This window comes from Cyanistes caeruleus, chromosome 2 (assembly GCF_971803275.1).
Source record: "Cyanistes caeruleus chromosome 2, bCyaCae1.hap1.1, whole genome shotgun sequence".
NCBI lineage: Eukaryota > Metazoa > Chordata > Aves > Passeriformes > Paridae > Cyanistes > Cyanistes caeruleus.
The window spans coordinates 33,962,741-33,977,682 of NC_141702.1; the positions used below are offsets into that span (position 1 = coordinate 33,962,741).

Below are 14,942 nucleotides of genomic sequence, written 5' to 3' on the forward strand. Positions count from 1 at the left end.
AGATTTCTACCCTGTTTCATGTAGTACTTTCTGTTGGACCCTGCCTTATTTTTCTGCCTATTTCTCTTGTGGGGTACCAAGCAGCAAGGTAACATCAGCAAATAGGTGAAATTTTGTCCAATACCATCTATTATGAGGGACAGGACATTTCTCTGCTTGCACCTCTATTAAACCTTCCTATATTACATACCCTTCCTAATGACCTGTAGGATGTTTAGCCCAGCTAATATGATGAAACTCAGATTATACAAAAATAACACATACTTGCAAAGTCACCGCTTTATGCTTCCATTGGTGGCAACAAGGGTAGACAGCATCCCCCCTAGGTCTTAGCAGCTGCCTGTAAAAGAAGGGACACCCCTGACAATTTATCTGAGCATCTGAAGTGCAGCTTTTCCACTTGAGAAAAGGGGTCTCCCTTAGAATACCTTGTCAAGACAGGACTGTCTGTGCTTTTGCAAGGCAAATGTTAGATCTGGGTGTTAGACTGGAGTTACATTTAATCCATGCTCCTTTATGTGAGGCAGGAAATTCCAAGTCTCTGATCAAAGCAACACACATACTGTGTAACCCTTTTAATTTTTGTTTTTCAAACAGACGGAATAGGACAAACTAAGCAGCACATGTTTTAAGAAGACTGGATATTACTAAATGTATTAATAAATTTTATTACTATTAATAAAAACTCTGTGAGAGTATAACTGTGCTTCTGCAGTTTAACAAAAAGCAGAATTCCCTAGATTTGCATGAACTATTGACTCATTGGCTAATGTAAAACTGCAGTCTGTTTGCTGGAGAAGCCCAGCTACTCTGCTGATCTCAATGAAAGGACAATTTCAACTACAATAAAAAACCCTGGGATCTTTAAAACCATGGGAAGATATCAGCTGCTATTAAACAGCACAGAAATAAACCAGTAGTGAAACTAATAAATACATACAAACAGATTTAAGGTGTCCTCTCTAGAAACACTATGCTATGAGTTAAAAGATCTGAAAATTTAGCTTTTAACAGCTCTGGCATACAAGGAACCAACACAAGTACTTACCTATCTCCCCTGTGTAAGTGCTTCACTTCTTGTTCCTGGCTACATAAATCAAAGGCAGGGTAAATGCATTACGAGTCGAGAGAAGGAAATAATATGATCTCCTAGCAGACACTGGGTGCAACAGCTTTCCACTTATGTGCCAAAATGCCACACAACTACTAGCCTGGAACAAGATACGCCTTCTCTTAGAAACAGTCTGTAGCAAATCCATACTTCACCTACTAAATCCTTGACTGCTTAGCCTAAAACTCACAGTCTTTTAACATGTGTCTCCTCATAATATCTCTTTCAAGACTAGACTGTGCTTTTCTCTCGTTTTGTAGACAGGTACAGATGCACAAAGAGGAACAAAGTGTCCAAATCCCAGAGTGCCAGCCACAAAGCCCCAGGATATCCAGTTACACTGATCAAAAGCCACAGTGCTAAGAGATGGAAAAATCTCTATTCTGATATTGTTTGACAGAGAAGAAGGGTGGACAGGGTGTGTATTGATGCTCCTGATATGTAAAAACTACCTCAGATTAGTGGATATACCTGAAAGTGGGAGACAAATGGATAGTACAACATTGACCATGTTGTCCACATTTTGTACTCACAAATCAGTTTTCTTTTGACAAGACTCATTTTTCACAGCAGTATCTTTGTCTCCAAGCCTTTGCCAAGCAGTTATAACTTCATCAGTGCATTTGGGGATACATTTAACAAAATTGCCTTTTGCAAAAGTGAGATGGTACCAAAGCAATGCAATTCTGAAAAACAAAAACACAGAGGGAAGAAGAAAAGCTATCTTGAGGAACTAGTGAATGTGGCTCTCAATTTCCTAATAAAATGCCCCAGTGCATTGTTGCTTTCCTATTTTTCTCTTTATGAGTTACAGGAAAATAAAATTACCATAATTTTGCAACATGTGCAACATCATTTCATTACAAGGAAAAGAAGCAAAAATTGTGCTTTATTTCAATTAAATTATGTTATTATTAAGATTTCTCTAATGTGACCTTTGATCTTGAATTCTTCATGAAATCAGATGCACAAGGTACAGTTAGTGACATAGCGAGCTTCCTCTCTGAAGTTGTTCCAGAGGCTGTGTCCAAACACATGAAAATCTCAGAATTTTCCTCTAAATAATGGTTTCCTCTAAATAATGGTTTCCTCTAAATAATCAAAAACATTTTCTTATACATCATCAAACAGTTACAGCCATGCTGAGATTATGTGACTAAAACTTCAAGGCAGAAAATACCAAATGTAAATGTGCCTGTGTCCCTTTGCCCATTACTGTATCATCTTTGATTAGAGGATCATATTAAATTAATAACTAATAATATATTGGCTTACCTTCTTCTGCTCTACATATGGCATTCCTGTGCATTTGTTGTGCTTGCATTAGGGTAATGAAGAACATGATATAACATACAAACCATATTACTAATCTGCAAGAACTCTGCTCATTCATCTGTCCTCCCCTCATAAAGCCAGGCCACTAGCCCTAGCAGATTAGTGTTTGAACAAGGCTAACTTGACGTGGGCTGCTAGACAAAAGGAAGACAAAACATTCCTAGCTGAGGATGGTAGGCAGAGGAATGCAGAGCATCCTGAGGACAGAGCAACCAGTCTTTGTCTGATCAGTGTAGCTTGCATTTGAGAAACACTTCTAGTGACAGGGCAAAAATTACGTGTTGTATATTAAATGTTTTTAAACACAACTTGTAGATTAAAAAGTTCCTTCTAACTAGACTTTAATAAAACTTGTCAGTGACCTTGCACCAGCTGTCTGTGCTTCTGTTTCATGGAGCTTTGAATCAAGTCTGTGATCTCAAAGCCCTCTCATCAAGACACCTGAAAGTCTGGGCTCAGGATAGCTATTGCATTTCCCACAAGGGAAAAATTTTCACAGTGGCCTCTTCACTTACGGAGGGCACTCACACAGGAGCTCTGGACCATGGCAAATCCAAACACCTTCTGCTCCTAGGCACGCTTCTGTCACTCACCTCTTCTAACAGAGTCACCAAGAAGGTCGTACGTTTAAATCAAGCAAGCCATGGTGAGCTCCACGCTCACCCCCACAAGATCCAAAAATCAGGCACTTTGCACCTCCTTTCTGCAGAGAGCAAGGGTGGGTCGCACTTGCGAGGTGCTACCGGTGTTACAGCAGGCACAAAGCTGCTCCGACACGGCGGCGCTGACAGACTCCCACCACGCAGAGTGACGGATCTGGAGAGTTTGCAGTTAAAAAAAGCTTACACCGGATACAGCGCATTATTATTAGCCTGCGATGTAAATAACGTTGCATATGGAAAAACCAAAGCACAGATCTGCCTAAGATCTGTCAAACATCTCTTTGAAAGTTTATACACTCAGGCAGGAAAAGTTTGAATCGCCCAGACCCTGTCTATAGCCATGCTATAGACAACAGCTAACAAAGCTGTAACATCGAGCATCCAAGCTCAGGCCAGCAACATTTTCCATTAACAATACCAGAATACGGCCCTTGTCTTGCTCCCAGTCCCCTAACTTCATCTCAGTTTTATCATCATTATTTATCATGCTGTGTTTAGTACTCACAGCAGAAGGATGGAGTGTAACACTGCGTTTTTTTAAGGAACATTTGCTCATTAGAATCTCAACCTTTTCATACCAAAACCTAAAATTAACAAACCCCTCTGAAACAAAACAAAATTAAACAAAACAACCCCAAATTGACCAGCAACACAGTGCTAAATAAGAATGAGATAATCTGCAATTTTTACCTAATAGTTCAAGTGTATAATACTCCAATACCTCTCTGCCACAGTGGGGAATTCCGTTCACTAGAGCACTTGATGTTCATGCATGGTCAGGAACAAGTACTGCCCAGTGATTCTGCTTAGTAGATCAGTCCTGACACAGGGCTCAGGACAGCATCAAGATCCTGACTCCTGCTGAGATCTGAAATGAACTTCCAAGTTTCCAATGCTCAGCAGAAACCCAAAAGAGAAGTAAATGGCTTGAGGGGATAGTAATTCTGCCTATAAGCTGATTTTATTAAACATTTTCACTAGTGACCATAGCACAGTGACATGATTCACTGGAAATGTTATAAAAACACCTGCTAATGTGGCAGTCAGAAGCATCATAAATAAAGATGAGGATCAGAAGAACTAAGGAAAGGATCAACACACAAAGCATGAGGTCACGCACTTATGAAATAATCGGATTCTTCTGCCAGAGAACAATGGCATTCTTTAGGTCTCCACGGTTGGAAATGGGAGGGAAGAAGAGTTGGGGTGAGCCAGCCTCCAGCAGACTTGAGAAAAAAGAGAAGCAATCACAAATACATGAAGTGAGGTATTCCCAAAAGAAGCAAGAAAGCATTAATGTCTCTTTGCTAGGATGCACACCTCATGCACAATTTGCTCACTCCCACACAACAGAGATTTATTCAAGCGGGCACAGACACAGAACTTGGTAGAATGCCAAGTTTATCTTTGGGAATGAAACCATTAATAAAATTAACATTGAGGAGATAGAATTGTTCCCTAAGCACAGGGTAAGGTTTAACAACTCAGGAAAGAAACTGCCTATATTAAAGAAAGCTGTTGGCACAACAACAAACAGGTGTACTACAGCTGGGGATACACTTACTTCAGAAATCAGAAGATTCCTATCAGAAGAATGAGACTCTGGGTCAGCTTTTCAGTAAGGATAGCAGGACAGTAAAAACCAAAATCAAACCAACTGATTAGTTTGAGGGTGGATCAGGATCTGAAAGTAGTCATACGAGAGATAACCATGTGGAATTGTGCCATCTATAAGAGATTGGGTTTAAGGGTTGGAAAAGTCTCACAGGTTCTGAATTCCAGGTCTTTCAAAAATGCCTTAAAATTATGTTCTATGAACAAAATAAAAATTGTTAATCTTACTAATGCAACATCTGCCTAGTAGAGTAGGAGACAAAAATCCACTTTAAAATGTGAAATGATATACTAAAAAACAAACAGCCCAAATGAGGTCTTCTTTACTTACTAGTCTTCTAGTAACTGCAACAACAATTTGCAATTAGATTCTACCTAATATACTTCTGTGTAAATGGTGACTCTTGCTAAGCAAGTGTCAAAATCTAGAAGCGAGGAAGGTATAGATTGTAATGCATTTACTAATAAATCCACAGCTAACTAGAAATATTTGCAAAATAAATCAGCATTACTGTACGACAAGATGTTCTTTTGCATTCATGTGATCATTGAAAAAAAACAGTCTAAAAAATATGTTTTCATTTGCAAATTATGATGCCATTTCCAAAACCCCCAGCTTACCGAGATGTTTCTTTATATGCCTGTTGCAATCTAAAAAGCACTTTTAAAGGACAGAATAAATGTCTCTTTCAGGCAGGCTGTTAATATATTTTCCTTCTCAGCATCTCACAGAGCCCTCTGCCGCGTGATGTCCTCTGTGGGGCTCGCTCACGCCTTGTTTACCTGCACAGAGAACTGCCTGAGTGCCAGAGCTGTGTTTGCTGGATCGGAACAGACGCTGCTCTTTGTGCTCCTGAGATAAGAGGTTGCAACAGTCAAGCTGTTTTTGTGCATCTCAACCACAAAATATGATCTTAATAATTACTGTGAATCAACTAAAACGGCAACTCATATCTTCTTCCCAATAGCCATAAATTTAAAAGGCGCTCTTAATTTAGTGCATTTTCATCTTGCTTCATATGTTTGAGAATATTTATTCCAACAAATTCACAAAACCTCCTTTCAGCAACAAAGCACAAGCTGTAAATTGTCCCATACTTCAGTTTTCTTTCAAAGCTCAGACAAAGGACCGTTCTTGCCCTTTTCATATTATGTCCACATAAATCAAAGCCCGGCAAAGGACAAGTCAAGTAATCTGAGCAAACAGCCTACACTAACTATACAACTGGATTGTTGCATCTCATGTTTCCCATTACTCACAGATAGAAACTGGAAACTTCTGACAGGGTTGACAAAGAAGTTGAGAGTAGAGCCGTTGCATCATGGATATACTCAACAAGCCTGTTAACCTAGGACTCCATCATGCAGAGCTGATAGAGCACTGACTGAATTTCTTCCTTCCCTCTTCCTGTTTCATAGCCAACGTCCTTTCTTGCAGGAATGACATTTGTGAGCTGTGTAGAGACCTCTCATTATGATGGCTTAGTGATGGAACTGACTCCATGTCTGTCCAGATCTGTTCTCATGCTTTTCTCAGACACAGCCAGCCCTGTTTCTATGTGCCAACTCAATTTCATATTCTGAAACAGGACTGACAGGGGAAGGCAAGAGACTACATCTCCCTCCTGTTACACTGAACATCGTTGGCTGATATAAATTGGCAACAACTCCATTAAAGTTGGGACAGCTACATCAGCTTTACTGTGTTTGATGGTCTGCCCTTCATCTGTGTAACTCAGCTGATCGCCACACAGGGACTTTTTTCCCAGCTGCACTGCTGAGAAAATGACCTTGTGGGTGATGGGAAAGTCCTAATTCTTATGATACAGCCAGAAATATAGAAGTGAGGACACTCATGTAGTAAAAGAGAAGATGCCCAGCCCATTGGGGTTGCAATAACCCAGTGTCAGTAATGAAGGTGTAAAGTCTGTTTTGAAAGCCCCTGGCTGGTGGTGCTGCCACAAGCACATGGCAGAACCCATCTGCAGCTGTGCCATCCTGTCTGCGACACAGAAAAAACATTTATCACAAAAGAAGGTAAATAATTAAATGCTATGCAGTCTTGAGGAAGTGATTAAAACCATGTAAAATAGACTTGTAGGTGTTCTATATACTGAAATAGTTTTCTAACACTTACGCTGACAAATAGATAAACATTTATATCACTCAATAAAAGAAGGTAGAAGAAACATCTATCACCAAGAACACCGAACTGACCTGCACAATCCATGTCTAAGACAACTGGAGGGGAATAAAGCCTGTGGCAGTGAGACACAGAGATGTCTAACCCCAACCCTAACCCTAACCTGAACCCCTAAGCCAACCCTAACACACACCCTAAACCTAACCTTAACCCTAACCCAAACCCTAACCTTAACCCTAACCCTAACCCAATGCTAACCTTAACCCTAACCTTAACCCTAACCCTAATCCAACCCTAACCCTAACCTTAACCCTAACCCTAACCCTCATGAGATGTCACTCATGACGTAAACAATGCCGCCATTTTTCCCCAAATGTCATCACCTCATTTTCAATGGAATTATTCATTAACAAAATAAAAAAAATGTTTAGTAAGATAAGCACCAAATTACCCACACATCGCCCCCCGCACCACACCAAAAACACCGTCCCGCAAGCCCACACCCGATGCCAAGCGCCACCGGTCTCCCACGCACCACCCCGCAGCATGGGGCACCAGCAGGGCGGGCACCGCCATTTCTACCGGAAATACGTCACGGCAGCCATCTTAATCCCGTATCACCTCTGCACATGCACGCCACCATATTTTCCCAGAACCAACCCGCGCAGCGGTCCCAAAACGCTGCGCCACGCCGCACGCTGCCGCCAAAGCATGCCGCCAAAGCGCAGCGCTGCATTCTGGCACCACAGTAACGGGAGCTGCCATATTTTTCCGGAAGTTTCTGGGCACCACCATATTTTAACAAAAGTTTATGGGCACCACCATACTCCTCCAGAAATTTAAGGGCGCCACCATATTTTTCTGGAAGTTTAGGGCACTGCCATATTTTAACAAAAGTTTATGGGCGCCACCAAATTTTTCCAGAAATACATGGGCGTCGCCATATTTATCCGGAAATACATGGGCACTGCCATAATTCCCCAGGAGTTCATAGGCGTCACCATATTGTTCTGGAAATACGTCACGGGTGTGGCTGCAGATATTTTACCACCTAACAACCCCGGCACCGCCATTCTGTGCCTGAATAACCCCAATTATACATTTATAATGTATAAAATTATAATTATACACAATTATACTCCCCCAAACACACCAAACCACCACACCACACACTGCCGCCCCGCCGCCAATAACGAGCACTGCCATATTTCTCCCAAAGTGCGTCACGCCACGGGCACCACCATCTTCTTCCAGAAACACACACCCACTCAACGCTGCCATTTTCCTCCCAAATCGCGTCACACACATCCATGCGGCACATCGCCACGCAGCGCGCCACCAAAAGCACCCGGTGACACGACATGGGCACCGCCATATTGTTCCGGAAGTACATCATGGCTGCCATATTGGACCAAATCACCTGACCACATGGGCACCGCCACGTTGTCTACACAAGCACATCACCACTGGGCGCCGCCATTTTGAGGTAGGGTTAGGGTTAGCGTTTTAGGGTTAGGGTTAGGTTTATGGTTAGGGTTACTGCCTACTAAGACACTAAGGGTAGACACGAAGGGCACTAGGTTAACATTAGTGCCATGTTAAGAGAACAGCAGCCAAACACAGAACCACAGAACCATGGGACCTAGACACAGCAATTGCTATCCACAGTAAGAAAAATGTCATACTATGCAACACTTATAGTCACACTCAGGTATTAAAAGACACAGATGTTACTACTAAGCCATTTTCATGCAGACCTGCAAAATTCCTGATATTCTGTGAACGCTGTAAAATGCTCGCTGGCATCTGCTATGAGGCAATTCAGCCTGCTCTGAATGAATAAACTGAAGCTGTTTCAAAAGACAAGATTTGCTCACTGTCTCCATAATTTGTGCATCTGCAGATTATGCAGTTCTTCTATGACAGTGATCCAACAGTCGCAAAAAACCCATGGAGGTAAACCAAAAAGAATGAGGTTGAGGAGCTAAAGCAGTACTGCATGCAAGTTACCTGTCATTTATAATGAAGCACAGGCGGCTAGGAGAGGAATGATAGGCCACAAAGTCTAAAATTGAAACCACAAAGTGATGTTCTGGAGGAATGAAGATGAAGGCAGGAAAACAAAAAGAAAGTAACTGGAAAGCATTTGCATTTAAAGCCAGAATGTTTGGAAGCAGAATCATCTGTTGTAAATTTTAATTGAAGTTGTTCCTTATATACGAAAGTTTCTCTACACAGAAAAGTAACATGCCGGTAAACTAGAACTTGTCCTCCAACTCACAGGGCAAGGCCAGTACAGCCCCCCGAATAACCCATTTGTTATTATTATTCATTTTATCCTAACCTAATCTAGGAGGGAATTAAACAAAGCGAGAAAGCCACCCGATTCTGGAATTAAAAGAACCCCACTGGGACTCAGTTTGGTGTGCCAATTTACTATTCCAGTTAAATGGTCATCCTGTTTAAGAAACAGCAAGACCGACACAAATGTAACTGTCCTGTGACCCATTAATGACAGCAATATTATTGTCTATTGTTGCTAATGGCAAGTACAGTACTGGTCTGATGGACAGGCATGTTTTCTGCACCACAGCAATAGCCAGCTTTATTATCCAATAGCACATTAGAATTAAAGCTAACATTTTTAATATTTGCTTGGTGCCATACGGTGGTAACCACATTAGGAAAGAAAGCACATCTCAGTTAAGGCAGGTTGGGATCACTGGTTAATTATTATAACTTCAGGACTGACATCGTGCTTGGCACTACAGAAAGCAAAAATTAGCTTTAGAGCTTCTGCAGTAAGAAATGCAGACTGAAAAATGAAAATGCTGGGGAGAGAGGGCAAGCAATAAGAAGGGCCAAACGTCTTGTAAGGGCACAGCTTCTAGGCCAGCCCCTACTTTGGTGCTTGCTTTTCCATCTTCATGGAGCTACTGTCTGCACACTTCAAAACTAAATAAACTTTCTGTTACGGTTGTACCCAAACATGGTTTTTAAGCTGGACTAAGATGTACCACTAACTCTGGATGCAAAGCAAATAACCCAGTAACTAATTGTACTTTGCAATTACACTACTTCTCAAAATGCTAATGTTAATAAGCAAACAACAAAATACAATGTCATGCTCTTCAACAGAGAGAGAAATGGAGGCAAGAGCAGTGGTGGTCAAGGAAGAAGTTGTGAGGGAAACTCAACAGTCTTTCTGAAAGTAAGTCCATTTTTTATAGGAGACCATGGTTCACTGCAAAGATAACAAAGGCCAAGTTTTGCTTTTATAAAGCAGAGAGATTTCAAGAAACTGTCAAATGAAGCTGTCAAACCTCACATCCACTATTGGCTCAGTAGGAAAGGCAACACAAGAAATATGAGGGGAGAAAAAAGACCCAATAAAGTTGTCTTCAGAAACAGGAGTTCTGAATAATATATTGCCTGATTCCTGGGAGAGCATATGATCATTTATTTTCTGAACGTGGCCAAAACAATCTTTTTTCAAATAGAAAGACATCTGAGACAATTATATGTTATCATACATGGTCTGATATTTTCCAGTGATTTCAGTAGTTAAATGTCAGTAGAGGGCTCAGAGCCAGAATCAAGGAAAGGTAAAAACAACAGTAAATGTGTCAAATTGCCCTGCTGCTGGTACAGACACAGACAGGTAACTATGGCCATTTGAGAACACAGGGGAGGAAAATGTCCCCAAATGGGAGGGCAGCTAGAACAGAGAGATTTATTCTTTTCCTTTTGGGGATTTTACAACTTTATTTTCAGTTGCAGTGGGTTAACCCTGGCCAGCAGGTAAGCACCCATCTGGCTACTCACTCATGCCTTCGTTTTTTTACCAGCATGATGGGGCAGAGAACAGGAAGAAAAAAGCAAGAAAACCTGTGAGTTGAGACAGTTTAATAACTGAAGAGGAAAAAAAAAATCAAACAAAAATGGAACCAATCTATGCAAAGGCAGTAACTCATCACCTCCCACAAACAGACCAATGCTCAGGTATTCTCTGAGCAACCACAAACCTGGAAGACACCCCTCTCTCCCTTTCTTCCTCTACCACCACTTTCACTGCTGTGTTTGATGCTGTATGGTACAGGATATCCCCTTGGCCAATTTAGTTTGGCTGTCCCTGCAGTGACCCCCCACTAACTTCTTGCCCCTCTACTGGGGAAAGTAGCTGCAGAGAAGGAAATAAGGGAAAGTTCAGCTATAGTCAAAATTTTGATATTGGAGCCACTATTGGAGCCACAACCACAGTACCATAGGGGCTGTTAAGAAGACAGTTAATCCATACATGCAAAATAATAACAGGGGTCATTTAAAGAGGCTGAAAAAGATTTTAAAGCTGGAATATTTTGGTGTGATATGAATTATTTCCTTCTGCAAATTGCTCAGTCATACTCTGGGAAGCTGAAACTGTCACAGAAATTAGGCAGAACAAATGGTAAACTAATTTAGAAAAAATATTTTATTCATAAAATGACTCAACATTGGTGCATAGACAAAATATCTTGGAGCTAGATAATTTAGTCCCTGAATACAAAAGTCAGAATAATTTTGTTCATCCTTCAATACTGAAAACTAAAATAATAACAGAAAAATTATATCCAGAGTGGGTGCTGTGAGACCTCAGCTCCTTGTCTTTGGATGTGTAAAAGAGAGGAGTCCAACACTTTGCAGGCTCACTTAATGAGTAAACGGCATGTTATCTTTCCTTGAAATAATAATAATAATTATTCCAAATAACCATAAAATCTTTATTCTCCAAAACATTATCATTTTTTTTTTAAATCTACATATGGTGTAGGAATGCAGAAACTGTCTTCCTTCACTCTCAATCAGAGAGGTAAACTCTTTGCACACTTCAAAACTAAACAAACTTTCTGTTACATTAACAAACCTTAATGCAGAAACAATAAACATGATAAACACTTAAGTTTTACAAAAAAACAGATTTTATGTTTTAAAGTTGGGCCTCTAACTTCACCAGAACAAAGAAAGGTAAAGAACTCACATTAGTATCCATGACATTTAAAAATATTTGCTACCAGTTGTGAACTTCTCTAAGGATATATACATTGCTATGAAACACTGGTAAAGGTAGTACAAGATACACAGGGAATTTCCTTATGGCAGTGAAGTACCTTTGGTATCATAATAGTCATCCCAGCTGGATGTCATAGGACTGACAGGTAAGTCACTCTTAGAATGACATCTAAGAATGCATTGGGTACAAAAGACAGCTCTGTCTTTGGTTTTGAAACACAGTCAGATATGAAGAATACACCCACCCACCCCACCCCACCCCATTTTCTTTTGTATTTCCTGGGGATTTTCTTCTAGAAGCTCCACCACTGGAAGTTAACTGTACACATTTCTGCTGAAAATAAATCTAACAATAGTTTTCAACACAGGTTCTTCACATCTTCAAAAAGGCAACCTATAAAAGGAACCAAAAATGATACTGTGATTAGTTTCAACATTGCAGGTAAACCAAAGATGCTTCTTTGTATCAACAGAAATTATATATTATAATAATATTTTTACTTAATAACACACAAATGCAATGAGAAAACAGAGGCTGTATTTGTTATTTTCCACCTCTTCTCTACCTAACATGTCTTCTAAAAATTCCCAAACTTTCTTTTTTCACTCAAGCACTGCCTGTGCTGCAGAACTGAAACTTTTTTGTCCCCAGGATAACAAAGAATGTTTATCTCATCTAACTTAAAAGGCTATTTTATAGTATTTTGAAACTAGCTTAGATTAAACCTTTGATACATTCCCTGTTTTGTCCGAATATTAGAACAGTGCTGTCACTGTAAGTCAAATCTTGATTCCAAAGTCATGATGAAAAGTCCAAAGTCATAAAGAAAAATGCCTTACATTTTGAAATAACCAGGAACCAAAATCTTACCCGGGGGCAGAAGACAAATACTTGTGTATGATCAGAAGATAGCAAATGATGTACCTTTTCTCTTTAGTGCACTAAGTGAACTGTCTAACAGCTATTTACAGGGAAGGTGATCTATCAAATACCAGAGACCTATAGGATTTCTGCTGTCCCAAACTCATTTTTCTTGGTTGCATGCATGCAGCAGTTTGTCCTGTATGGTTTTGGTTTTGTTTAGCCTTCTTCAGGATCTGCAGGATACTAACACAGAAAGTTAAGTTAGCTGATTGGAAATGACACGTCCAGATTCTTATCTGCCAAGGAGATTGCTTCACATATTTTCTGCTGATCACAAAGACAGAAAAACAGATGTACAGATGCCTTCACAAAAACACAAGAAGAAAAAAACTTACACAGAAAGAAGAAAAAAAGGTTACACAACTGTCTTCTGAAAAGATACAACCTGTTTCTCCTGTCTTATGAAAAACATACAAGGAAAGAACTTCTGAGACAGACACTTCCTCATTGTTCTCTGCAAGACCTTTCAACAGTCACTTAAGTGAGGATTAGAATAACCATCAATTACAGCTTTGGATTTTCAGAGCTGACCCTCAATTAAACACTCTGCTCAATGCTGTGACTAAAGAACTCATGAACCATGATCAACCAGAAGGAACTGAATGCAAGCACAAAATATCACTGAGTATTCAGAACAGAAGATAAAATCAAGTTAAAACACTCCTTTTGGATCCCATGCCCAAAGCATGTTTAAGAGAGAGTTATATGTCTTGCTATAAAGGATGCAAAAAAAAGGAAGCAATTTTTAACATATCTGAGATGGTTCTCAGGGAATCAGTCCCACAAAGGATTCAAGTCTAAATAACACAGCTACAAGGCATAAATGGGACATGACAACAATTCTTAGATAAGAATAGAAAACAAATCATGCACACTCACTTCCTGAACACTCCTTTGCTGCTCCAAGACTAACAGCAATAACCCAGTAGAAAACTGCAGTTACTGCATAAAAGAGTTTGCACAGACAACAGAACTGAGATCCCTGAAAGCTTCCATGTTTCCAAATCATTCTTTTCTTCTTCCAAACTGGAATTCAGAAACAAAAATTTTCATGTCCTATATTAAACATAAGGAAGAAATTCTTTATTTTAAGGACAGCGAGGCACTGTCAGAGGCTGCCCAGAGAAGTTGTGGATGCCCCATCCCTGGAAGTGTTCAAGGCCAGGCTGGATGGGGCTTTGAGAAATCTGGTCTAGTGGGAGCTGTCCCTGCCTGTGGTGGGAGACTGTAACAAGATGATCTCTAAGGTCCCTTCCAACCCAAACCATTCTATGACTCTATGATTTGAAGAACATACATTTTCAGAAATGTCTATAGGTGAACCTTGCCAGCAAGCAGCTGGCTGGCCAGGGTGGAAGCTGGCCTGCTTTCCCATGCAAATCTCATCACACTGACACATTCCCATAGAGTTGTTTTTTTTCCAGCTCCATCAGCATTTTCCAGCAGTAAGCTGCTACATCAAAATAATTTCTGTCAGCTGAACCAAGGGGTGTTGTAAAAGCCAGAGACTACTCATCATACAGGGAAATTTATCCGCTGTGCCAAAGACTCCCACCCTCAAAGACAAAATTTGAAAGCAAAATCAATATGCTTGTCACCTTTCTCAAGATTTAGTTGCTTGGATGAATAGAGACATTTACATAATTATAAGCAAACATAAAATCTTACCTCTGTGGAAGAGCCATAAGTTGTACAGGCTAGGGATGGAACCCTGGCACCAGTCAAATCAAAGACAAAATTCACATTGACTTTAACAATGTGGGAGATTTGTCCTTGCATTGCAAGGAAAAAAATAGAAAAATCAAGAAAAGCAATAACTATCTCAATACACAAGACTCAAAATTTTAAGCAAATTTTTCTACCTGAGATTTCAGACTCCTTTGCTACACAGTTTTGAAGTGCCATTAGAGTGGATATATTTGTTTAATTTGACTGCTTGCTATATTTTATAATGCACAAAATACAGTTTTCTTCTCCTTTGAGAGAGTTATTTGCAACATAATGCCTCCTTAGGCTGCTAGGCTCTCCTACTGGCCAATAAACTGAAAAGCAACAGAAGTAATAATTTATCACTGTCTGTGTTTATATTTACTACCAATGTGA

The 14,942-nt window shown here is 40.1% G+C and overlaps 1 protein-coding gene across 4 annotated transcripts in view; it reads right to left on the reverse strand.

The window, feature by feature from the left end:
- Positions 1-264: 264 nt before the first annotated feature.
- The window catches only part of UBE3D (ubiquitin protein ligase E3D), an 89,936-nt gene continuing 75,258 nt past the window's right edge, over positions 265-14,942 (reverse strand). For 2 of the 4 annotated variants that reach the window (XR_015282995.1, XM_086876384.1), the window contains one exon: positions 11,319-12,308. Coding sequence is in view for 2 of the 4 variants with exons in the window: in XM_086876384.1 (XP_086732510.1) it covers positions 12,288-12,308 (21 nt within the window). In the remaining 2 variants the exon portion in view is untranslated. Of the gene's footprint in view, positions 341-1,048; positions 1,212-1,644; positions 1,798-11,318; positions 12,309-12,785; positions 13,023-14,942 lie in introns of those variants that run through there. The other 2 variants (XR_015282999.1, XM_086876383.1) reach the window with 2 other exon arrangements.